This window comes from Otolemur garnettii, unplaced genomic scaffold (genome assembly GCF_000181295.1).
Source record: "Otolemur garnettii isolate 467f Iridium unplaced genomic scaffold, OtoGar3 scaffold00086, whole genome shotgun sequence".
In the NCBI taxonomy this organism is placed as follows: Eukaryota; Metazoa; Chordata; class Mammalia; order Primates; family Galagidae; genus Otolemur; species Otolemur garnettii.
In genome coordinates this window covers 177,690-203,994 of record NW_003852481.1, presented here as the reverse complement: position 1 = coordinate 203,994, position 26,305 = coordinate 177,690, and the positions used below count along the sequence as shown (strand labels likewise).

Genomic DNA, 26,305 nt, shown 5'->3' with positions numbered 1-26,305 from the left:
AGCCAGGCATGGTGGTGTGCACTTGCAGTTAAAGCTACTATCTAAATTTTGAGGCCAGGTTTGTTGGCTCATGCCTGTAATCTTAACTGTCTGAGAGGCTGAGGTGGGTGGATCACTTGAGTTCGAGAGTTTAAGAGTTCATTCAAGACCAACCTGAGCAAGAGCAAGATGCCGTCTCTACTAAAAAATAGAAAAATTAGCAAGATGTAGTGGCACAGGCCTGTAGCTAACTACTTGGGAGACTGAGACAAGAGGATTGCTCAAGCCTAAGAGTTTGAGGTTGCTATGAGCTATGATGCCATGGCACTGCATTCTAGCCTGGAGCAACAGAGTGAGACTCTGTCTCAAAAAAAACACCTGTGTATTTAGAGTTGGTTTTTTATATGTTACTGTATTGGTAAATACTAGATATTTTTAAACTTCTATACTTTTTTCTTCACTCTGTTATTTATTTTCCAGAAAACAAATAGGAAATAATCTGACACTTGTTTAAAAAGGCATCAGTAATTAGAAAGTATCTGTAAATATTTTGATGCTCAGAAAATGGAGGATGTAGTGAATCAGACTTCCACTGACTGATATGCTAAAGATTAGTTACTTCTTTGACAAAATAGATTTTATGGTAAAGATGACTACCTCAGAAGTTGAACATACTCACCAGATCTTTTTACCATTCTATTGTTTTGCAGGTGTTCAATCTTGTCAGCCCCCGTTTTGTACATCTTATCAGAACGATGACACATTAAATGCTTTGAAGGATGGAGGCAACCATGATGTGATTAGACAGGAAGCCCAGGAAAACTTTTCCCAAATAACCTCCAACATCCAGAAAAAGGCCTTTAAAACAGCTGTACCTACTGAACAGAAGTGTAACCTTGACATTACCTTTGAGTCTGTGCCTAATTTGAATGACTTTAACCAAAGAGGAAATTCAGAGCCTGAATGTAATCCACATTGTGCTGAATTATACACCAGTCAGATGGCCACTGAAACTGAAATGGCTATAGAGATTGAAAAGAATTCTTTGTCTCCAAATGTGCCAAATGAATCTCAGTTACAACCCGATCAGGCTGATATACCAATAACTTCATTTGTTTCACTTGGTGGTGAAACTAACAATGAAAAGTTAATTCTGTCTGGGAAAGGTTCTCATCTTCTCTCCCAAAATACTTCATTAACTGGACAGCCATCTAAAAAAAGTCAATTTTGTGAAAGTTCTAGTGATACAGTAAGATTGAAAATTGATTTTGATGGTTCCAAGTCACCAGATTCTAGTGAAATCCACACAAGGAAAATTGAGATTAATAGTGTGTTACCAATTATGTCACAACTATCAAATTGTCAAGATGATTCTATACTTCAGAGTAAAATGTTACCTGTATCTGTTGAAGGTTCAGGTTTAAATGTATCTGGACAAGAAGTAGAAATTCATCTTGGAGATTCAATGTCTTCAATTAAACAAACATCTAATGATTCAACATCTGTTGCATTAAATCATACAGAAAATGAAACTCAGCCATCCAAGTCTGAGAATTCACAAGAGCCTTCATCATCTGTAAAAGAAGATACTATTTTTCTCTCTTTAGGTAGAAATGATAACTGTGAGGAAGTTGCACTGATGCCTCCAGAAAGCAATCCTATGGAGAACAGTCACTCTGTTCCTTCAGAGTCTGTGTGTACTTCAGTGGGAGAGTCCCACTGTGAGTCCCAAAATACTGATGATAAACCAAGTGATAACTCAACGGAGATAGATGCATCGAATATTGTCTCTCTCAAAATTATCATTAGTGATGACCCATTTGTTTCCTCAGATGCTGAACTTAACAGTGCTGTTTCTAGTATCAATGGAGAAAACTTGCCAACTATAATTTTGTCTTCTCCTACGAAGTCATCTGCCAAAAATGCAGAATTAATTAAAACCTTGTCTTCAGAAGAAACTGCAGGTACCATTGTATCTGCTGAAGTAGGAGATTCAACCTCAGTGGAACAGAACCTTCTGACATTCAAACCTGAAGACTGTACAGTAAACAACACTCAAAATGAAGATGGCATTGCCTTTTCAGCCAGTGTTTCACCATGTGTTTCCAAGGATGGAGGATATATACAGTTGATGCCAGCCACAACCACAACTTTTGGCAATCCAAATAACATTTTGATAGCTACTTGTGTGACTGATCCGGCAGCCTTAGGAACTACTGTCAGTCAGTCTAATGTAGTGGTGTTGCCAGGAAATTCTGCACCTATAACTGCTCAACCCCCACCACCTCAGTTACAGACACCACCAAGGTCAAACAATGTATTTGCTGTCAGCCAAGCTGTGTCGCCAAACTTTTCACAAGGTAATTTTAATACCATATTGAACTTCATTTCTCTGGGCTGGGATATAATTTATTTTGTGAAGTTATTGTTTAGGAGATAATACATCATGGATAGGTGGGATGAGAAAAGACTCCTGAATTAGTGATTATGCTTCCTCTTTATACTAGCTAATTTTTTTTTTTTTTTTGAGACAGTCTCAGTCACCCTTGGTAGAGTGCCTTGGTGTTATAGCCCACAGCAGTCTCAAACTCCTGGGCTCAAGGGATCCTCTTGCCTCAGCCTCCCAAGTACCTGGGACTACAGGCACCCATCCCAACGCCTGGCTGTTTTCAGAGATGGGATTTTGCTCTTGCCCAGGCCTCAAACTCCTGAGCTCAGGTGATCCACCTGCCACAGCCTCCCGGAGTGCTAGGATTGCAGGTGTGAGCCACAGCACCTGGCCTTAGGCTAGCTAATTAATTCAGTGAAACTTTTTTTTTTTAAGCTAATACACATTGTAAGCCATGGACTTCAGTGTTTAACTTTATCCTTTTTCTTTCTTCAATTACTTCTCAATAAATGTTCTAATTATGGAAAGAAAGAAGGGATGAGAAACAGAAAAGATGGACCAATTCATCTCATAGCTATGCCTATAAAAACTTAGTGATGTAAGAGATTACTTTTTTTTCTTTTTGTTAGAGACATAGTCTTAAGGTGTCACCCTGGGTAGAATGCCATGGCATTATCATAGTTCACAGCAACCTCCAATTCTTGGGCTCAAACGATCCTCGTGCCTCAGTTTTTTCTATTTTTAGTAGACACAAGGTCTCGCTTTTTGCTCAGGCAGGTCTTGAACTCATGAGCTCAAGCAATCTACTATGCCCAGCTGGGAGATTACTTTTTAAATAGCTATTATGGTCAGTACTCTTAAAGGAAGTTATCATCTATTTTTTTTTTTTTTTGGCCAGGGCTGGGTTTGAACCCACCACCTCCAGTATATAGGACCGGCACCCTGCTTTTTGAGCCACAGGTACCACCCGTTATCATCTATTTTGAGAGACATTCATTTCCTCCCTTTGTAAAATCCTTTCAGTTTCTCACTGCCTTCCACCTTCTACAGTTGAGCCCTGTCTTTAGAATTCTTTGCTCACAGGGGCTCGGGTAGCATTCGTTACATGCTGTTTTATACGCACTTAGTGATTGTTAGGCCTTTCATGGTGGTCATTTTTGATTATGTTTCTCAGAGATAGTGCTTATGACACATTGACCTACATTCCTGTGTATTTGTTCTCAAGCTTCTCTCCTTTCTCTTTTTGTTGCATTAGATATCAACAATTAAGTATTAAATCCAATGGATCTGTTTCTCATGCTATTACAAATGAAATAAAGGAGAGGTCTTAAGTATAGAGAATGTGGGAATGTGGTGCTTGAGCTAACACTTAGAGAAATAAGGTAGGATTTGGAGTTAAAGGAAGGAATTTATAGCCAACAGAACTAACACCAACATAGTTAGGTATTTGAGAGTGTGTGGAAGGTTGCATGAAAGTGCTGAGATCGACCTGATGGTGACCATATTAGGAAAAATTTCATTTATATGGTAAGAATGAATTATGATAGCTACAGACTGTATTGATGAATTTCAAAGACCAAGTAGGCATTGCACCCATAGTTTTGTCTGGTTACCTAATACAGTAGTTTGGGGTTATGAGTATAGTCGTGGGCTATAAACATTCACTTGGGATTCTAATTTTCTGGTATGATACAAGGTTCAGACTTGAAATCTCGACCACTCATTTTCTAATTAATTTCACTACTCTTTCTTTAGGGGTCAAGATATATTATAGTATCTTCTGGCTTATGCTTGCTTGAGATGATTTACCACAACCAAATACCATCAGACTACTTTAATATTTATATCAGTTTTTCTTAAGTAGCTTTCCTTTATTCCTAGATCAATTTTTTAAAAAGAAGAGTAGATTGTAAAGAAGAGTTCTTAGAATTTATTTCAGAATAATAATTACCTTGGTGTTTTATACTAAAATATTTGAGAAAAATTTTTGTCTTTTTTAAAATTAATTTATTTTTTATTTCAGGTTAACATAAGAGTACAAACCATTAGGTCATATAATTTACACGTGAAAGGCTGAACTCAGAGTTGTTGCCGTATCCTATACCCAGGGAGTGTGCCATATATCCATGCATTGTACCATTCGGTGGGAAGCTATTGGACCCCATCTGTTTCTCTTCTTAAATTTAATTGAAGAAAATCTTAATGTGAATTTTTTTTTAGGCTCTGCCATAATAATTACTTCTCCAGTCCAACCTGTGCTTCAAGGAATGGTAGGAATGATCCCAGTATCTGTGGTTGGACAGAATGGAAGTACCTTTTCTGCTCCTCCTCGCCAGGTAAGATTTATGAACTAGGCTTGGCGCCTGTGACTCAAGTGGCTAAGGCGCCAGCCACATACACCTAAGGTGGCGGGTTCGAATCCAGCCCGGGCCCACCAAACAACAATGATGGCTGCAACCAAAAAAAATAGCCAGGTGTTGTGGCAGGCGCCTGTGGTCGCTCCCAGCTACTTGGGAGGCAGAGGCAGGAGACTCGCCTGAACCCAGGAATTGGAGGTTGCGGTGAGCTGTGATGCCACAGCACTCTACCCAGGGGGACAGCTTGAGGCTCTGTCTCAGAAAAAAAAAAAAAGATTTATGAACTAAAAGTGGTGCAGTGAAGCTTTTCAAACACAGTATAATTAACAGGTTTTTCTCTTCTAGGTCCTTCATATGCCTTTGGCAGCACCTGTATCCAGTAGAAGTAATCTTCAATTTTCTATCCCTCCAAAATCTCAGAAGGCTCAGGGACTAAGAAACAAGCCTTGTTTAGGTACCCGTTTTTTAATTTATTAATATCAACCTTACGTCTCTATATGTTCTCAGCATCACCTGAATATCTTCTTTGTGAATATGTATACTGTTGGGGATCTCATGGACCCCAACTTGGGACAGTGATCAACAAGGAAGACAGTGCTGGAAAAATCAAGTACACCAAACTATATCATAAAGCCTGGAAGCCTGAAATGACACATACCATTTCATGTGCTAGGGGGCAGCCTGAAGCAAAGCATCCCCGGTCCTGCTTCTCAGTTGTCTTTTATTGATTACAGCAACAGAATAAACATGCAGGAATGTACAGCAGTCAAGGTTAAAAAATGTGAAAGGGGAGATTATGGCCCCAGGAAGGCGAGGTGAAGAGTAATGGTGGGATAAACAGGGGTACAGGGTAATGGAACATCTGAAACAGCCAGATAACAGGTGCGTGGAAGAGAGTGCAGAAGAGCAAGTCTTGGCTCTCCAGGCAGACATCTTAGCTTCCCTAATCTAAATTACTAGTTGATAGTTTCAGCCAGCCTGTACTGCTGATTTTCCCCACACACGGATAGTCATGCAGACATTTACCTGACTGGGCAACCTCCAGACTCCTTTCTTCTTAATTAGAAGCACAGGGATGGCCTGCCTGCGTGCTTTACCCTGAATTGAAGGGCCTGCGGGGAACTCAGCCTGCCAACCTCCTACACTATACCCTTTCACCAGCAAGTGATATCTTACTTACCTTGCTTATAACAAATGTCACAGGCAGCCACCTTTGTTACTGAACAGCTTTAGTTCTGAGAAAGTTGTTTCCTTTGTTGAACTTTAGCTTTTATATGCTAATCTTAGTTTCTTCTTTGCAGTTATCCCAACATAAGTGTAATTTCTGTTTTTCCCAGCAGCTTTAAAGCATTTAATGAATGCATTGTGTACAGTATTTGTATTCGAGCAATACTTTTCAAATTTTAGTGTGTGTATGAACTACCTGAAGATCTTGTTAACTCTTAAGAATTGCCTCAAACCTTTTCCATAATACACCAGGTCCTTCATGATCCCATCTTTGCTTTCCTTTCTTGTTGCTTTCCCACATAAATGCTTTGAAACTCTAGGATATTAAAATATGGCTGCTAAAACTCCAGAACATGTACTCTCTCTTAACAGACTTATAGACCTGAGTTACATGAACAGAATGTTAAATGAGTATAATCTGTCCCTTTCTTGAAGTAATTATCTGTATCTAAGGAGTACATTAAGGGGAACATTGACTATTGTAATTTTTAGGTCTAACAACTGGATTCGTAATATTTGCCTGAAGTTAAAGCAAATGATTTGCTCCATACGTAGACTTCCTTTATAGAAATGCTAAGTGACTATCCTGCATATATTACAAAGCTGCTTTTTAAAAGCCAGTATATAAAAGTGTTTTATGTATTAGCTATAATTTAAATTTTTTACATGATGTATGATGTTGTAGTATGTTCCACCCTCTTTCAGATTATATTCTTTCTCTCAGCAATGTTCATTTATAATTCCAGGAAAACAGGTAAATAATTTGGTGGACTCATCAGGTCACTCAGTTGGCTGTCTTCCACAAAGGTGAGCATAAAGCAGTTTCTGTTATAGCTCATTTGAATGTTCGGATTTAAAACAAAGGATTTCTTTATGCTGCTAGAAATAATTTTATTTATTTATTCTTGTAGAACTGAAGTTTCTGACAAGAATGTGGCCACAGACTCTGGAAAAAAATTGGAAGAAAGCACAGGTCCCTTCCCAGTAGAGAATGTAGCTCCAGCGAGCAAAGCATCTGAAAGCCACAGGCGTGTGCTGTGTTTTGATAGTGCTGCTGCCCCTGTGGCAAGTACACAGGGCCCAAACCATAAGATCCTGTCTCAGAACAAAGAAAGGAATGCAATTTCCTTTCCTAATCTTGACTCACCCGCTGTGCCCTCTGCCCTAAAACCCCCTGCTAATAATGCTGTCAGAAAAGAGAGAGAGAAACCTCCTACACCTAAGATTTTATCTAAATCAGAAACAGCCATTAGCCAACATACCACAGGAAGAGAAACTCAGTCAGAAAAGAAAGTTTCACCAACGGAAGTTGTGCTCGAATCTTTCCACAAAGCAACAGCTAATAAGGAGAATGAATTATGCAGAGATGTGGAAAGGCAGAAAAATCCAGAAACTTCAAAACTACCAATTGGGCAGCAAAATGGGGGCCTACGGAATGAGAAAACTATAGCTTCCCTGCAAGAAGTCAGCAAAAAACAAGGCACATCCTCAAACAGTAAAAACGTCATTTCAATAAGTGCAGCTGGGAAGGATCTAAAACAAGAGCAAACTAAATCTGCCAGTTCAGTTACCACAGAAATGCTGCAGGATGTTCATCGGCCCAGCCCAGGAAATCGGTTTGCTGATAGTGATTTACCTGTGCCCCGGACAGCTGGTTTAGGGGCAGGGGAAAAACATAAAGAGGAACCTACAGATGGCATCAAGGCCCCCTCTAGTAGACGTTTTGGTGAAGATAGTAGCACATCCAAAGTAATGGTTCCTCCTGTCACCCCAGACTTGCCTGCCTGCAGCCCTGCCAGTGAGACAGGCAGTGAGAACAGTGTAAACATGGCTGCCCACACCTTAATGATTCTCTCCAGAGCAGCCATCTCTAGGACTACTTCAGCAACTCCTCTGAAAGATAACACACAACAATTCAGAGCATCTTCAAGGAACACCACAAAAAAACGGAAGATTGAGGAGTTAGATGAGCGTGAGAGAACCTCTCGTACTTCTAATAAAAATCTTGCCAATTCATCCATACCAATGAAAAAGAAGAAAATTAAGGCAAGTTTTTAAAGTTTTAATTTTAAAGCCACACCTTTTCAAGAATTCAGCACTTTTTGCCACAACTACCTATTATAGTCAAAATAGCTTTTATAGTTTTGATTGCCAAAATACACTTTTTTAGTTCTTTTTAAATTTCAGAGACAGAATCTCCCTCTGTTGCCCTGGGTAGACTTCAGTAGCTTTACTCCAGCTTGCCACAACCTCGATTTTCTGAGCTTAAGCTATCTTCCTACCTCAGCCTTTCAGTAGCTGGGACTAGAGGCGTGTACCACCATGCCCTGCTAATTTTGTTTGTTTGTTTGTTGGTATTTTTTTGTAGAGACTGTGGTCTTGCTGTGTTGCCCAGACTGGTCTTGAATTCCTGGCCTAAAGTGATCCCTCATTTCAGTCTCCCAAACTGTTAGGATTACATGTGCCAGCTACTACACCCGGCCCTAACAAAATATATTCTATAACAGTGCTTCTCAGTCGGTGTGGTACTCACAAGTTGTCTAGGTGAAACATAGTAGTTTCAAAACTGTTGCTAAGGTACTTATGTATAAACATCTTCCTTGGGAAAAGCAAGGTTTTGTTTCTGTCTTGGTAGAACCCTCATTTTTTTGTGAGAATTATGGAGTCATTTAAGACTGGGAAACCACTTTATGTGGAATTAACAAATAAAAAACTATGGCTTGGCCCCTGTAGCTGAAGCACCAGCCACATACACCTGAGTTGGCAGGTTCAAATCCAGCCCAGGCCCACCAAACAACAATGGCTACAACCCAAAAATAGCCAGGCATTGTGGCAGGTGCCTGTAGTCCCAGCTACTTGGGAGGCAGAGACAGGAGAATGGCTTGAGCCCAGGAATTGGAGGTTGCTGTGAGCTGTGACAGCACAGCACAGCACGCTACCCAGGGTGACAGCTTGAGGCTCTGTCTCAAAAAAAACTACTTTGCTACTTGGATCTTGGAATTTTTTTTTCCCCTTATGTCTCACCACTAACATGGGCCCTTAAAGATATTAACATGTTGGAGCAATGAAAAAATTAAATTTACCTATTTTATTTTAACCATGGTTGTCTATGGGAAGGCAACACAGGGATGAATGAAACTCATTTAAGTTCGTTCAGCTGTTTAGTAAATGAATTAAAGAGAAGAAAGTGTCTAAAATGTCATAAAGTCTGATATCAAGGAAAGAATCTTGGCTTTGCTGCCCTCCAAGTCTGGATTTGAATCCTGCATCTGCTGTCTATTGGCCCAGTGACCACTGTGAAGTCTGTAGCCTCTCCAGATCTCAGCCTCATCATTTGACGTGTTACTATACGTCTTAGAGTATGAGGACTAAATGTAGTGTGTATACAATACCCAGTGTTTATTAAATATTTGAAACTTGGTAAGTGCCTTAATATCTCAAAAGCTTTCTAAGCACTAATTACCACCTTATAGGAAGCATTTCTATCTTGTTTCATTCAATATTCATACACTCTGGATTTGTATGTGTGTTATGTCTTTGTCCCAAACTATCATTAAGGTACCTTGAACCATATTTAATTAACTTTGGGTTTATAAAACTTGCCTTTCTCTGTAGAACTAAAATACTAATAGTTAAAAAAATTGGCAATTTTAATAGTATAGGGAAGAACCTAATATACTGTTCTGGGTGAATATAATAAGAAAGCTTTTGGAACTTGTTTTAACTTTTTCTTTTTTTCTTTTTTCGACAGAAAAAGAAGCTGCCCAGTTCATTTCCAGCTGGAATGGATGTGGACAAATTTTTGTTATCATTGCATTATGATGAGTAAACATTCTGAACATACAAGAACAGTAGCTATTTAAAACTGTATCCCTTAAACTATTGAGTGTAGGGAATGGGATATTGACAGAATCTGAAAGCATGACCTGCACTTTGTACTGAAATTTCACTTTATATCTAAATCATGCTGTTTCTGAAGCAGCTTCCTAGTTTGTAAATAGACTTATTTGGTATATTTTTATTTGGAAAAAAATTTTGCAGAAATGTAAGTAGAGCCAATCTGCAAAACTGTATAGCTTTGACAATTGCATATTGTAAATATTGTATAAATTTGTTGAAATAGAGGTTAAATCAACCTACTGTTCTTACACTGTGTTTTTTACGTCTTATGATCCCTAATTCTGAGGCTTATTCATCTGGAATACTTTCTTAACTTCTTTTTGAAGGAAATGATGCTTATCCTTATAAATAACTTTCAGTAATTGCTCAGCAAAACATTTAAATACATAGCCACTAAGTACTATGAAATGATAACCGTCTCAACTGGTTAAAGTATCTAATCAGAAATCAACAATTTGATGGGGGTTTTTTTGGAGTGAATACCAGCTCTTCTTACAGTAGTAGTAAAGATTATATTCCTAGAATTTTACACTTTACTATTTCTTCTGGTGGTTTATTCTCTTTGTTTTAAAGAGAGAATTTTGTAAACCATTTATCAAGTGTTCTGATCTTCATTTATAAATTTAAAAAAAATTTTAACAGAACTTTAAGTGGTTAGACTATTGAGCCATAAAAAGTTTGGTTTGTGGTAGAGATTTGTTGGTATGTATGTACTTCCCCTAAATACTGGGGATTTAAAGAATTGCACTAATTCATAGACCCCTTTACATAGTAGTGACCAATGCACATTTAATTTAAATCTTCTGTTCTATTAAAAGTTTGTATGGAGGATTATCTTCTGATGTTCTTTCAGAAAGTCATATCCATCATATGATGTAAAAAGAGAAATCATAGTTTTATATTTTAGTTTCTCCTAAAATGGGATGCGTTAAATAACTATTTCTGTACTTAGATATGATACTTTGTGTGTCTCTTAGGGCGTTATAGTTACTCTCAAAAAGATCTGAAAGAGAGTGAGAGAGGTGCCTTCTCTGTATTCAGATTCATACACATCAGTTAAATTGAAGAATTGGTGTAAACTTTTAAATGAGAACAGAAATTATAATTAGTACCTGACCAATTGTGCCTAGATATTAAAGTATGTTCTCTTATGTGCTTTCTGTTTAATTAAATATCAGTTTATTAGGGTTTTTTTCTGCAGTGTATGTTTTGTTTAAAAGTCACTTTTCTCAATCAATTTTTTGTACTAGGCCTTTAAAAATATTCATCTTACTCCAGCATAACATTTCTCAATGCAGAAATCATGTCGTCTTAATTGCTGCACATTACTGCAAAAATATATGATGTAAGAAATTCTTATGATGTGTCAATAGTCTATTCCTAAGGAACTGAATATCATACCATTAATGTTTATTTAACTCTACTGGATACTGTACCACAGTTAGGTCTGAATAAATATTTTCATTAACTCAAAAGTTTGAACTACTTTACATTGGCAGTCTTGTTTAGAAACTTTGATTAAATTCCTTTGCATATCAATTTTGTGTACTATTTTTGGAGAGTTGATATAATGCTGAAAATTACAGATTTTCTTCTCATTAGATTCGTATTTATGTGTTGCTGGGTACTGAGAATTCATAGACAAATAAAACAAGTTACTTTGTTCAAGATTCTTTATTAACTAGCCCAGAACTTCTAGATAAGGTCCAAAGGCAACTTTTACTTGGAGCTTCTGTTTATCTTCAAGAGCAAATCTATAATCCCCATCCAACTTTAAAAGTCCAGATGTCCTGGACATAATTGTACAATTGTACTGGGTTTTTTTGTTTGTTTGTTTTGTTTTGTTTTTGAGACAGAGCCTCAGACTGTCCCCCTAGGTAGAGTTCTGTGGCATCACAGCTCACAACAACCTCCAACTCCTGGGCTCAAGCGAGTCTCCTGCCTCAGCCTCCCAAGTAGATGGGACCACTGGCGCCCACCACAATGCCCGGCTATTTTTTGGTTGCAGCCATCATTGTTTTGTTTGGCGGGCCCGGGCATTCGAACCCGCCACCTTAGGTGTATGTGGCTGGTGCCTTAGCCACTTGAGCTACAGGCGCCGAGCCCAATTGTACTGTTATAATCTATTTCAATACTCAGATGCCCCGTGACTCCATTTCAGGGTTAAAATAGATCATGAACAAAAATTCATGGGTATTTTTCTTAACTTTATGTAAGAATCCAGACTACAATTCATCCATTACTTAGTGATTAGTGTAGTCGGTGTGTGCCACAACTGAGAAGTCTTGTCATTAAAATATTTTAGCCTTGGATATTGTTAGAACTATAGTGTGTTAAAATTGCACATGAGAAAGAATCCATCAGCGTTTGGGCAAAAGCTAGATGTCATGACTATTAGGGAGAATAGGAAGGGCACTTTTCAGGGGGAGACAAAGTCTCACTCTGTTACCCAGGTTAGGGTGTCATGGTGTCAGCCTCCCTCACAGCAACCTCAAACTCCTTGGTTCAAGCTGTCCTCCTGTCTCAGCCCCATAAGTAGCTGAGACTAGAAGCTTCAGCATCCACCACAATGCCTGGCTAATTTTCATAGTTTTAGTAGAGATCTTGCTGATGCTGAGGCTTGTCTCTAACCCCTGAGCTCAAGCAGTCCTGCCCCAGACTCGCAGAGTGCTATGATCACAGGCATGAGCCAGCATGCCCAGCCTTTCCAGATTTTAGTTGTTACAAAACCACAGTTTTTATAAATAAACATTGTTACTAAAGTTAAGTGTATGGCTGGTCGTCCTGGCTCATGCCTATAGTCCTAACATTCAGGAGTTTGAGACCGGCCTGAGTCACAGCAAGACCCCATTTCTAAATATACCTGGGCATTGTGGCAGGTGCCTATGGTCCCAGCTACTCGGGGAGACTGAGTCAAAAGGATCCCTTGAGCCCAAGAGTTGGAGGTTGCTATGAGCTATGACACCATTGCACTCCACCAAAGGTGACAAAGTAAGACACTGCTTCAAAAAAAAAAGTTAGTGTACATTTTTTAAAGGATCTCAATACACTGCCAGATTCTGCTAGAAAATTTTTATCAGTTTACATTCTTACCATCAAATCGTCATTTCTTACATAGAACATCCTCATCCCTTGCCAGAGGACTATCACTGGTATATCATCACTTGTTTCTAAGTTTTTGTTTCTTTTTTTTTTTTTTTGAGACGAAGCCTCAAGCTATCCCCCCTGGGTAGACTGCCATGGCATCACGCTCACAGCAACCTCCAACTCCTGGGCTCAAGCGAGTCTCCTGCCTCAGCCTCCCAAGTAGCTGGGACTACAGGCACCCGCCACAATGCCTGGCCATTTTTTGGTTGCAGCCGTCATTGTTGTTTGGCAGGCCCAGGCTGGGGATTCGAACCTGCCACCTTAGGTGTATGTGGCTGGCGCCTTAGCCGCTTGAGCCACAAGCACCGAGCCTAAGTTTTTGTTTCTTGTTATGTTAGAATTAGGAGTTACTTCCTAATCCATATATTATTTTTGATACCTGGTATGAGGAAAGGCTCAAAGTACATTCTCCCCCCACCCCACCCCACTATTTAACCATTTACTCAGCTTGTTAAAATAAGATTTCCCAGCTCAGCGCCTGTAGCTCAAGCAGCTAGGGCACCAGCCACATACATAGGAGCTGGTGGGTTCAAATCCAGCCCAGCCCACCAAACTATAACCAAAAAATAGCTGGGCATTGTGGCAGTCACCTGTAATCCCAACTATTTGGGAGGCTGAGGCAAGAGGATCACTTAAGCCCAAGAGTTTGAGGTTGCTGTGAGCTGTGACGTCATGGCACTGTACCCAGGGCGAGTAGAAAAAAAATTTCCCTTTCCCCACTCATTTATTTATAATGTTCTCTTCTCCTATACTGATTTATAGTTTCTTCATAATTCTAAAATCCAAAATGTTCTGAAAACCAGGTTTTCCCTTATGTTTAACAACAAACAACTCATTTCCTGGCAAAACCTGACCTGAGATGACATGGGAGGTGTTTACAGTTTTATATCATTTGGTGTGAAAATTCATAGTTTACTATAAAAGTAATTTTTGATTACTATTTCAGACTCAACTGGTAGTATATCGTACATATACATTGAGTTATTTTTTAGATCTCCAAAATTCTGAATTATGAACCCTAGCTAACCCAAAGGTATATGATCAAGGATTGGGGCCCATATTAAATTTATATACAGAATACATACAGTATATGATGACATATAAATCAGTATATGCTATTGATTAAATCATTATAGATTTATGTCTATTACTACTATTGTTTTTTAAGTATTCACCTCTTTTATGCTACTTGATTAACTTTAGAATCACATTTCAAATTAAAATTGTATTGGAATACTGTTTAGAAGTCCATTAGTGAGGCCAGGCGTGGTGGCTCATGCCTGTAATCCTAGCACTCTGGGAGGCTGAGCTGGGTGGATCACTTGAGCTCAGGAATTCCAGACCAGCCTGAGCAAGAGCAAGAACCCACCTCTTAAAAAATTTTAATAGCTGGGCATTCTGGTGGGTGCCTGTAATCCCAGCAACTTGGGAGGCTGAGGCAAGAGGATCACTTGAGCCCAAGAGTTTGAGGTTGCTGTGAGCTAAGACACGATGGCACTCTACCAGGAGTGACAAAGTGAGACTGTCTCCAAAAAAAATGTAGAACTCATCCTACTGGTATTTACTTTTATTTAGTAGATATATTTCACCCCTACTTTTCCTCCTTAACCAGCTCATCCCTAGCCATTTAAAAAATGAAAAACTCACATACCTGCTTTTTTTTTTTTTTTTTTTGAGACAGTGTCTTGCTATTGCCCAGGCTATTCTGGAACTCCTGAACAGTAGTAGTCCTCCCAACTCAGCCTCCTGAGTAGCTGGGACTACACATACAGGCTACCTTGCCTGGCTAAGCTCTTGTCATTTTTGGAGCAAACAGCAGAGTGCGCTGTTTTCTAACCTCTTATGTGGCTGAGACACTTTATCAGAAAATAAGGACTAAGGCTACCTATTTTTCTACCTACATGTTTGAGGGATTTTTTTTTTTACAATTTTTGGCTGGGGCTGGGTTTGAACCCACCACCTCCAATATATGGGGCCAGTGCCCTACTCCTTTGAGCCACAGGCACCACCCTGTTTGAGGGATTTTTTTTCCCCTTAATATATTTTCTTCAGAATATCTTAATATGTATGATTTTCTCCTAACATTGCCAATAAAATAATGCTCTTTAAAATCTTGCCACTTAGGCGGGGTGCAATGGTTCACACCTATAATCCGTACTCTGAGAAACTGAGGCGGTTGGATCACTTGAGCTCAGGAGTTGGAGACTAGCCTGAGCAAGAACAAGACTCCATCTCTACTAAAAACTGAAAAACTAGCCAGGTATAGTAAGAACTTTAAATTGAACCAGGACCTCAGTAAAATACAGGAAATCAAGACTACGTCACAATACTTCAGTGAAGATAAGTAGAATACTGCACCCAAACGTCAGTGGTCTGCAGAATGTGTGGAAGCACTTGGATAATTCTGGAAAAAAATCATTATTTTTCATGTTTAATGATTATTTTTAATCATTAAATCATTATAGATTTATGTCTATTACTACTATTGTTTTTTTAAGTATTCACCTCTTTTATGCTACTTGATTAACTTTAGAATCACATTTCAAATTAAAATTGTATTGGAATACTGTTTAGAAGTCCATTAGTGAGGCCAGGCATGGTGGCTCACGCCTGTAATGATTTACACCTATATTCCCAGCCACTTAGGAGGCTGAGGTGAGACAATTGCTCGAGCTCAAGAGTTTGAGGTTGCTGAGAGCCATGATGCCATGGCACTCTACCCAGAGTGACAAAGTGAAACTCTGTCTCAAAAAAATAAAAATAAAATCTTCCCACTTAGGGGAGGCTCACACTTGTAATCCTAGAACTCTGGGAGGCAACAGAGTGAGACTGTCTCAAAAAATTTTTTTTTAAAAATCTTCCCACTTAGGACTTAAAAATCTGAATTTTCTTATTATCTTCATTTTTTTTTTCTTTTGAGACAGATTCTCACTCTGTTGGCCGGGTGTCATCATAGCTCATAGCAACCTCAAACCCTTGGGCTCAAGCCATCCTTATGCCTTGCTTCCTGAGTTGCTGGGACTACATGTACCCACCACATCTGGCTAGTTTTTATCTCACTCTTGGCTTGGGCTGGTCTTGAACTCCTGAGCTCAAGCAATGCACCTGCCTCAGTCTCCCAGAGTGCTTTGATTACAGACATGAGCCATATCTTTATATTCTCTATTATTTTGGGTTATTGTTTTAAGAAACACCATTTATTTGTTCTGTATCTTTTCTCTCTTCCTCCATTTTTTTCCAGAATTATCCAAGTGTTTCCACACATTCTGCAGACCACTGACGTTTGGGTGCAGTATTCTACTTATCTTCACTGAAGTATTGTGACGTAGTCTTGATTTCCTGTATTTTACCTAGGTCCTGGTTCAATTTAAAGTTCTTAAAGGTTGGGGCACATTTATTGAAATTATGGAAAGGTAAAGTAACGCATAGTAAGTTAGTTAAGAACTTGGGCTCTGGCTCGGTGCCTGTGGCTCAAGCGGCTAAGGCGCCAGCCACGTACACCTGAGCTGGCAGGTTCAAATCCAGCCCAGGCCCGCCAAACAACGATGGCAGCAACCAAAAAATAGCTGGGCGTTGTGGCAGGCGCCTGTAGTCCCAGCTCCTTGGGAGGTGGAGGCAGGAAACTCACTTGAGCCCAGGAGTTGGAGGTTACTGTGAGCTATGATGCCACAGCACTCTACCCAGGGTGACAGCTTGAGGCTCTGTCTCAAAAAAAAAAAAGAACTTGGGCTCTGGAGCTAGACAAACTTGAATTTACCTCAGCTATTTGTTTAGCTATTTTATGCCTGAATTTTCTTATCTGTAAAATGGAGATAATAATGGTACCTACTTTTAGAAGTTTTTATGATTACATGCATTAATATAAACAAAGCTTTATACTTAGAACATGAGCCTCAAAAGTTAGATGTGATTGCCACAGATATTTTTGAAAATACTCTTCCTCTGAATCCAAAAAATAATTGTTCTTTTTATATATTGTCATTTTTGTTCCTTCAAAGATAAAGATCCAGGGCTGGGCCCAGTGGCTGATACCTGTAATCCTAGCACTCTGGGAGGCTGAAGCGGGTGGACTACCTGAGCAATCTAAAAATAACTGGTCATTGTAGTGGGTGCCTATAGTCCCAGCTACTCAGGAGGCTGAGGTAAGAGGATCACTCGAGCCCAAGAGTTTGAGGTTGCTATGAGCTGTGATGCCAGAGCACTCTACCGAGAGTGACTAAAACTCTATCTCAAAAAAAAAAAAAAAATGTATACACAATGACCTTTGCTGCCCTCTCTCCTCCCACCCCCTAAGTGGGGGGGTTTCTCTTTTCAGAGCCACAGTTGAAGTTGATGTGCACAGCCTCTGCCTATAGTGTTTTAAAATTTTTCCAGATGAAATGTAGTGTACTGTACTCATACTGTGGTCTGTCCTGCTGAAGAACAGGCAGTCTCTCCCTTGTTTACAAATTCATTCAGCTTATCAGTTTCCACCATTTTTCCAAATTATTGTGCTGCATTAGTAATCCAGAGCCCAAGCCCCAGGCTTTTCTCAGTTCGACCTCCCTGTCCGCCCCACCCTGAATGTGGAGGTTATGAGAAGTTGCCCCCACACTAGACCATGGGCTTCAAGTATATTTCCAATACTACTGTGCACAATCTGTCGGTGGTTTCTGCTAGTTTGTCCAAAATAGCTCTTAAAGAGTCTACTAAATATAAATTACCTACAAATAACATTCATTTCACCTTCAACAGTCCCCATAAACAAATCATTTTTTCCATCAAATGGAAGTTTCTACCTACTCAAGTCACTAATATTGCACTGATATTTCAAATAGTATATACTCAATGTTTTAAAAAGTAGCAAACTTTTAAAGATTACAAAAAATAATTAAAGCAAAGAAGTTTATTTTTAATTTCAAAAGGCTTTAGGATTTGTTCATTTTTATTTAAAAAAGTTAAAATAGAAAACAATTAAAAAATGAAACAGCTTATTTTAACTATAAGCTGACCCCAGGTAAATCGCACAGTGTGGGTTATCTCCTTACGCAGCAGAGGGTGTCTACAGCTTCTCAATTAGCAGAGCAGAGGCACCTCCTCCTCCGTTGCAAATACTGGCAAGACCATATTCTCCTTGCTTCAAGGTATGAGTCAAATGAACAACAATCCTGGCTCCGGACATCCTAGGATTAAGAAAGCATTTTGGTTTTTTAATGAAGTACAGAATTTGAGTACAAATTAAATTCGTGAAAACCTTATTAACCATTATAACTAAATGAACTACTTTTCTTAAAACTTGAGACTTGTTTCAGGGAGAGTTACAGCTCTTTTAAAAGCCCGAGCATAGACTTTAGTGCTAAGGTTATTTTTCTTCAGCATAAAACACTATTAGGTTTCAAGCAACAGATGTGACCGATTTCTGAGTTCAGTGCTGGATACCCATCTATCAGAAGTGGTTTTTGCCTTATGAAGGGTGAGTGGGGAGGGAAAACTGTGACAACAAGAGCAATAGGAATTAGGAAGCACTTTAAGTTCAGACAGGCGTACAAAGGCAGCTATTGACCGAGATAGTGATTTATGATTTTACCTACCCAATTGGATGACCCAGGGAAACAGCTCCTCCATTGATATTCACTTTCTGGGGGTCGATCTCCAGCATTTTAATGTTTGCCAGTACAACCAAACTAAAGGCTTCATTTACTTCCCACATTGTTATATCTTCTTTTTTCAATCCTGCATCTTTAAGAACCTAAAATGTTTTAAAAGACAAATGATGTTCAAACAGCAACAACTTACTTTCATTGTTTCTGTGAAATTCAACAATTTTGGGGTATATTTCTCTTTGATGATTATTTAAATATAGAGGTTATTAGCTTCAGGTAGAAGAAGCCCTTTAAATTCTCATCTTACTGCATTATAATCAAAGAATTTTGTTTGTATTACTTTGTGTCTGTTTTGAGGAGATAAAGAACATTCCACAGATACTTGAAAAGAAGGTATATTTTCTCTTTGGGGATATATGATGTTTTCTATTACTGTAAAGATCTGCTGGGTGATGTGGCTGTGCCTACAGGTGTCTATCAGCCCTCTTGGCTTATGTGTTCTTGGCATCCATTGTTCTGCAGTTTCTACTTTATAGAAGTTGCTGTGGGGTTATCTGAGACACATTTATTATATCTCCATGGTAAATCATGTATTTAAAGTCTTTCACCATATAATCTGCTTTGTTTCTGGCAGATCCTCAGCTATGCAGGAAGGTGTTTTTTGTGCTAGTGATTATCCTTACATTAATATGTTTATAAAACATTGCTAGTTCTCTTTTTCTTTAGAGAAGAAATTTTGTTGTAGTCAACAATAAGCATGAAACTCTTCCTCCTCCTTCTCTACTAGTGAGCTAAAGTAGCTTTCTAAGCTGTACAGCTCATATACCTTCCTCTGTTCCAACAGCACAAGACAAAATATGGTACCCAGATATATCTACTTTTGTAGCCGTCAGGGTCAGGAACTGGCTTCCACCTTTAGAACCCAGAACTACTTAGCAAAGTATCACAAGAATGGAAGAAAAAGTATCCAATGTACACACCCCTATTATGAAACTAATTTATACCTTTTATATGAAAGCTATAACCTAATAACAGCCTAAGAATACGGGGAGAGAGAAGGGAGGGGGAATGGGTGGAGGGAGGGGGATTGAAGGGATCACTTCTGAGGTTTATCTTACAAGGGTACAAGTGAATCTTTCTAAGAGTAGAATGTGAATGTTTTAAAATAATAACTAAGAAAATGACATAAAGGGTATGTTAACCAGTTTGATGGAAGTGTTTTGGATTGTGTGTGAAAACCCCATACTGTACTCCAGAAGTGCATTAATGTACATAGTTACCATTCAATAAAAAAAAAAGAACCCAGAACTATTTATTCTTGCTTCCTAATGTGATGCATTTACTTCCAGAAGTTATATACTTCTGTAACTTTTTATTTATTTATTTTTTGAGATGGAGTCTCACTTTGTCACCCTCAGTAGAGTGCTGTGGCATCACAGCTCTCAGCAACCTCAAACTCTTGGGCTCAAGCGATTCTCTTGTCTCAGCCTCCCAAGTAGCTGGCACTACGGGTGCCTACCACAATGCCCGGCTATTTCTTGTTGCAGTTATCGTTGTTTAGCAGGCCCAGGCTGAGTTTGAACCTGCCAGCCTTGGTATATGTGGCTGGTGCCATAACCACTGTGCTACAGGCGCCAAACCTACTTCTGTCACTTTCTGAGATCAACCAACTCTGGACAAATCATTACCCACCACCCATTCCCCACTGTTTCTGATCCTTCTTCCCTACTAATTTTGCTCTTTTTTTAATCAGGGTGTGCTCTTAGAAATTCACTTTCAAGGAATATCTGCTGAGACTTACGAGAACCCTGGACTCCAAACTTCCTCAGCACTCTGTCTTTTTCTGTGACCCCTTAGCAATTTCCCACAGAGATTTGGTTATTTCTGCCTTTGACAGCACCTGTGACAATTTGGAATATGTAGGTTTTCTGTCTCTAGTTTTACTATTTACTCTAAACCCTGCTGCTGGCAATCCCCTTTAGGATGAAGACTTCTAGAAATGACTATTTGCTTTGAATTTTAGATTGGAATCACCAGCCTCCCCTTTGTGGTTACCACATCTAGTGTGTGAGTTCAGCATCATACTAACAAGTAATTTAGTTACGTGGTTTTTATCTGTTCTACTGAAGATCTGTTTGTAGGCTTTTTGTTGTTGTCCTTGTTGCTTTTATTATTTTCAGACATGGAAAGATTCAAAACTAAGCTATCTCTCTGGTATAGCAGATGAATAATTTTGAAATATAAAAACTTAGTACATGGTATAAGCAAACCAGAAGTTGGCATAATGGAATCCTGGGCCACAGCCCATCACTTTGTTCTCACCTTGGGTACAGCATATGCAGGTGCAACTGGAAAATCAATAGGTTCTACAGCAGCATCAGCAAACGCTGTAAAAAAATAGGTAGTTAACATCTTTATAATCACCCAAAGCAATATCTGTTATATGTAGTGTATAAAAGCCAAGTTAATCCATCATATGCAAGTTTCCTAATCCCTATGTGTAAATACATTTCTTCCTGTTCAAAGATTCTGCTCTTTATAAAATTCAGCCAGTCATCTAGGACACTGATTTTTGTTGAAAGGAGACTCAGGAGAATTTGCCTATAGGAACACCGGCCCTGCCTAAAAAATGTTTCTTTTAAGACTTCAAAACTTCACTACCTGTGTCTAGAGAGATACCTGATTGTCACAACAGGTCGAATGCCACTGACAGCTGCTAAACATCCTACAATATACACAACAGCCCTACAAGGAATTATTTAGTATGAAACGTCAATGGCGGCTGAGGTGAAGAAATCATAATGTGGACAGCGCCTGTGGCTCAGTGAATAGGGAGCCAGTCTCACATACCGAGGGTGGTAAGTTCAAACCCAGCCCTGGCCAAACTCCAACAAAAAAGAAAAAAAGAAATCATAATGTAAGCTAAGAATCAACATGATGTTAGAAAGTTTTCATAAAGTAATAAATACCATTTTTTTAAATCCTTAAGAAGAAGGGAAAACAGACTTAGTTAAAAATAGGCCAAAGGAGATTGAAAGGTTTACCCAAGGCCACATAGTTAAGAAAAACCAGAACCCCTAGATTTCATTATTCGTAGACTCCTGATCCCACATTTTTTTGTATTCTACCTGGCTGACCTCTGGGATACAGCATGTACTTCACTTTCCCCCACTCATCATATAGAATAGGAAAAGCTTTTTAAAGCTTACTCATATGTAAAACAACATATAACAAAAACATTAAAGGAGTTTCCATCTCAACTGAACACAAGTCAGTTAAATTCTGTCACAAAATACACAGACAAAAGTAACCAGCTTCCAACTTCAGTATTCCAACAAGGAAACTCAACTTCAGGAACAGTTTACAGATGTTCAGAAATAAACAAGGGCAGAACATTTTCTACCTGCGATTCTCGCCAGTGGCTTCACATTGAGTCTCTTGGCTGCATCTGCAGTCATCAGAACCACAGCAGCTGCGCCGTCGTTCAGTGTGCTGGCGTTGGCAGCTGTGACTGTGCCTGAAAGCAACAGTGAGCATGAAGTCAAATCACACCTTCTTCACACGGAATTCATTTGGTTCAATTTAACACATTAACTGTCACTTAGTTGTATGTAACTCACGCTAGTTTTGAGCCTGGGGCCTCCTGAAGCATACGTAACTCATTCATCTTTTTACATAGGTGCTGCCACAGGGGCCCCAAGGAAAAAGTTTTGATTTCTAGTGTGGGAGTCAATGTGTTAACATACACCTACAGAGGGTTGCCTGGGTTGCTAAATATATAAAGAAATCACACATATGGGTGGAGATAATGCCTGCCCTTGGGAAGCATGTACATAGCTAAAGACAGAGAAAGCCTTTTTGTGTTAGTTTTTAGTAATAGTTTTCTGAAAGCCACCCCAGGAGCACATACATAATGGCACTAGGTAAATGGTGGTTTGCCACGCTTAAAAGATAGTTCGGGGTGGGGTGGAAATAAAAAAAAAAAAAAAGATAGTTCACTTTTTTCTCTAGAGTCTAACGCTGCTTATCCAAAATAGAGCAGATACCCACTGTATTTTTCAAATCACTACCAAAATCAGATCTGTCTAGAATCTCTGGGAGTTAAATGTCAACAAATATTAAAACCCACGGTACCAGGAGAATTTTATGGTGAATTATGTCAGTAAAACTGGGGTCTTTTTAAATGTCAATAAAGGCCATACTGCTACATGTGAAGAACTGAATCTCATAGTCATGTTCCACAGTCTCTTCCCAGGATTTATATATTGAAGGTATAAATAAATTTTCAAAATTTTAAATACATTCTGAAGTAATCTCACTTGAGTATAATATACTGAAAATGGTTTTTTTCTTCTTTTTTTTTTTTTTTTGAGAAGAGTCTCACTTTGTCGCCCTGGGTAGAGTGCTGTGCTGTCACAGCTCACAGCAAACTCAAATTCTTGGCCTCAGGTGATTCTTTGGCTTCAGCCTCCCAAGTATCTGGAACTACAGGCACCCACTACAATGCCCAGCTGGTTTTTTTGTAGTTGTTTTTTAGTAGGCCTGGGCCGGGTTCAAACCCACCAGTCTCAGTGCATATGACCAAAGCCCTAATCACTGAGGTATGAGCACTGAACCTAATACACAGAAAATGTTAAGTAACACCTGTTGGGGTGTCTAACCTGTTGTGGTTTTTTTTTCTTTTTTCTGCTGAACACTAGAAGAATAAGAGTTGTCTTACAGACCAGGCACAATGTCTTGGGGAGGCTTCATCCTATCACTCTGGGAGGCTGAGGCAGGTGGATTGACTGAGGTCAGGAGTTCAAGACTAGCCTGAGCAAAAGAAACCTCTGTAGTCCCAGCTACTTGGGAGGCTAAGGGAAGAGGATCACTCAAACCCAGGAGTTTGAGGTTGCTATGAGCTATGATGCCACTTCACTCTACCCAGGGCAACAGAGCAGATTCTGTCTCAGAAAAAAAAGTTGTCTTGGGCCACACATTAAATACACAAACACTAAGGAAAGCTGATTAGCAAAAACAGTCCTCACAAAATTAGCATGCAGGCTGCAGGTTGGACAACCCTGACCTAGATGATTTCTAGAATTACTTTTTTTTAAATCCTTAGGCAATTCCGAAGTAGAAATGGTGTAGTGACTCAATTTTTTCTTACTCTTCATTTCTTAACACTAACCATTTTCTTTCTGGAAAACTGTCTTCAGCTTTGGAACTTTGCTAAAATCAACACGTTTATATTCTTCATCTTCTTGCACCACGACATCTGGTTTACCTAAAACGAAAGTATTTTAAGTAATCACCACCTAGACAATTAGTCATTACAGCAAAAAGCTTCTGCACACGGTGCCTGGCAGCACCCGGAAGAAACACTAACCTAGAATCCACTGCCCGTTCCCTCTATTATGTTACCGTCCTACAGAAGAGCTTGTTAAGTAGCTTAACAAAATTTAAATCTTCTACACATCCACATCCCCTTCTCTTCTCTCTCAGGCCCCTTGTATAACTCTCGATCACTCTCCTGACCCCAGGTGTAGATGTCTGATTTATGTGGGGTCAGCTCAGGATTCTAGTATTCTATCCTCCAGAGTGTAGTGATCATTTCTATAGTAGGTATGTAACTACACCAAGTTAATAAGGCTTTACTATAGATTGTTCTGCTGGAATTGTTGAAGACACTCCTTTCCTCCTTGAGGGAGAACCCTGCCACTTGAATATGACCCTAGAGATGGAAGCAGCAACTTCAGAAAGCCTAAGGGAAGAAAGCACAGAAGCTGCAGGGATTGGGGGGGGGGGGGGCACATCCCACCAGAGCTGAGCACCAGCTCCAATCCTTGGAGCTCGCAGGGTGGACTGGTTGCTGCTGTTCATCCTTCAGTTCTGGGATGTACCCCCCAGTACCCTTCCAATGAATTCCCTTTTTTACTTAAGCTACTATGTTGTTGCCATTTATGTGAGTTTTAATAAATGTATCTCTCAAATTAATATGCTTAGTGGATCTTTAATCAGACAGAAATCTGACATTAAATTGAGTTTAAATATATTACCTCTGAACTGGCACCTCTTCCCTTTAGTAACCATAAGCAGAAGCATCAGTGTCCTCAGTTGAAATGAACAAAGATAATAAGGCCCTAATTTAAAATGTAAACAATTCAGCAACATAAAATCTATTAAAAGTTCAAATGTACCTTTTACTGTAATTGTGACGGGAATAACTTCATTTCCAAATTTTCCAGCGTCCCATGCTGCTCTGCTTCTGGTGTAAGAATTAATAGCGTAAGTGTCCTGTTCCTCTCGTGTAATATTCAGCTTCTTTGCTGTGTTCTCAGCACAGTTGCCCTGATAAAAGTTGGAGTAATTTAAAATTAGTTAAGTCATTTTAAAAATATCTATTAACTTAAAAAATAATAGTTAGCACGAGTTTTCTTAAAGTATACTTAAAACATGTCTTTTCTTCAAATACTTGAATTAGCCCAGAAGTTGCTATTTGAGAAGTCAGAAAATGCCCTATTCAAGTGTAGGGCAATTTTATTAACAACTGAGCCCCACTCTTTCAACAGGCATGGAAAAACGTTTCCTAAAATGGCTAAAACCAACATTTAGAAAGCCCGCCCTTCAGTTTGTGAAAGACACGGATCGAGCACATGCAAGTCGCAGCACTTCTCCATCGCATTTACCATGTGAATCTGATTGTAGACATCGGTCAGCCCATCTTTTACAATCAGATCTTCAAGCTTCACGCCACCATACGGTGTTGCTCCTCTGTTCATGACATACGGGACATTGGACATGCTCTCCATCCCACCTGCCACCATCACATCCTGCTCAGCAACACAGAGGAAACCAGTGTCGATTCAAATAGCTGCAAACCCTTTACCTACCCGGCTACCAACAAACATATTCCACATACATCGATTGACCAACTGAGATAGAGTCTCACTCGGTCACACTGGGTAGAGTGCCGTGGCACCATAGCTCACAACAGTTTAAATACTTGGGCTCAAGCGATCCTCTTGCCTCAGCCTCCTGAGTAGCTGGGACTATAGGCACTGGCCACTGTGCCTGGTACCAACAACCAAATATTCTACATGAATTGATTGACTGAGACAAAGTCTCAGGCTGTCACCCCAGGTAGTGTCTGGCATCACAGCCCACTTAAAATTCTTGGGTTCAGGGCGGCACCTGTGGCTCAAAGGAGTAGGGCACCAGCTCCATATGCCAGAGGTGGTAGGTTCAAACCCAACCCTGGCCAAAAAACTACAAAAAAAATAAATTCTTGGGCTCAAACAATTCTCTTGCCTCAACTTCTTGAGTAGCTATGCCCAGTTTTTCCTATTTTTAGTAGAGACAGGATCTCACTCTTGCTCAGGCTGGTCTTGAACTCCTGAGCTCAAGCAATATACCTGCTTCAGCCTCCCAGAGTGCTGGGATTACAGGTGTAAGCCTCTATGCCCAGCCTGTACATGAATTTATTAAACATTTGTTACACAGGGAATATAGAGAGTACCCTCTGTATCACCTGACTATGATCAAAGGAAATGAATGGCCTAAAAATGTGTAATGAGGACAGGCACAGTGGCCCATGCCTGTAATCCTAACACTGAGAGAGGCTGAGGTGGGAGGATCACATGAGTTTAAGACCAGCTTGAGCAAGAGCAAGACCGTATCTCAGCTTGGTGCCTGTGGCTCAAGCGGCTAAGGCGCCAGCCACGTACACCTAAGGTGGCGGGTTC

At 39.5% G+C, this 26,305-nt stretch overlaps 2 protein-coding genes across 2 annotated transcripts in view; one reads left to right on the top strand and one right to left on the bottom strand.

Annotated features, from left to right (window-relative positions):
- Positions 1-10,446, top strand: part of LOC100954112 (protein NPAT) — a 52,304-nt gene extending 41,858 nt beyond the window's left edge. The window contains exons 13-18 of the mRNA XM_003794712.2: positions 690-2,339; positions 4,589-4,704; positions 5,071-5,179; positions 6,699-6,759; positions 6,864-7,998; positions 9,704-10,446. Of these exons, the coding sequence (XP_003794760.1) occupies positions 690-2,339; positions 4,589-4,704; positions 5,071-5,179; positions 6,699-6,759; positions 6,864-7,998; positions 9,704-9,781 (3,149 nt within the window). The 3' untranslated portion in view covers positions 9,782-10,446. The remainder of the gene's footprint in view (positions 1-689; positions 2,340-4,588; positions 4,705-5,070; positions 5,180-6,698; positions 6,760-6,863; positions 7,999-9,703) is intronic.
- Positions 10,447-17,905: 7,459 nt separating this feature from the next.
- Positions 17,906-26,305, bottom strand: part of ACAT1 (acetyl-CoA acetyltransferase 1) — a 24,676-nt gene continuing 16,276 nt past the window's right edge. The window contains exons 5-11 of the mRNA XM_023516059.1: positions 25,250-25,393; positions 24,761-24,911; positions 23,752-23,847; positions 21,985-22,098; positions 20,904-20,968; positions 18,570-18,727; positions 17,906-18,161 (exon numbers count right to left, since the gene is read on the bottom strand). Of these exons, the coding sequence (XP_023371827.1) occupies positions 18,041-18,161; positions 18,570-18,727; positions 20,904-20,968; positions 21,985-22,098; positions 23,752-23,847; positions 24,761-24,911; positions 25,250-25,393 (849 nt within the window). The 3' untranslated portion in view covers positions 17,906-18,040. The remainder of the gene's footprint in view (positions 18,162-18,569; positions 18,728-20,903; positions 20,969-21,984; positions 22,099-23,751; positions 23,848-24,760; positions 24,912-25,249; positions 25,394-26,305) is intronic.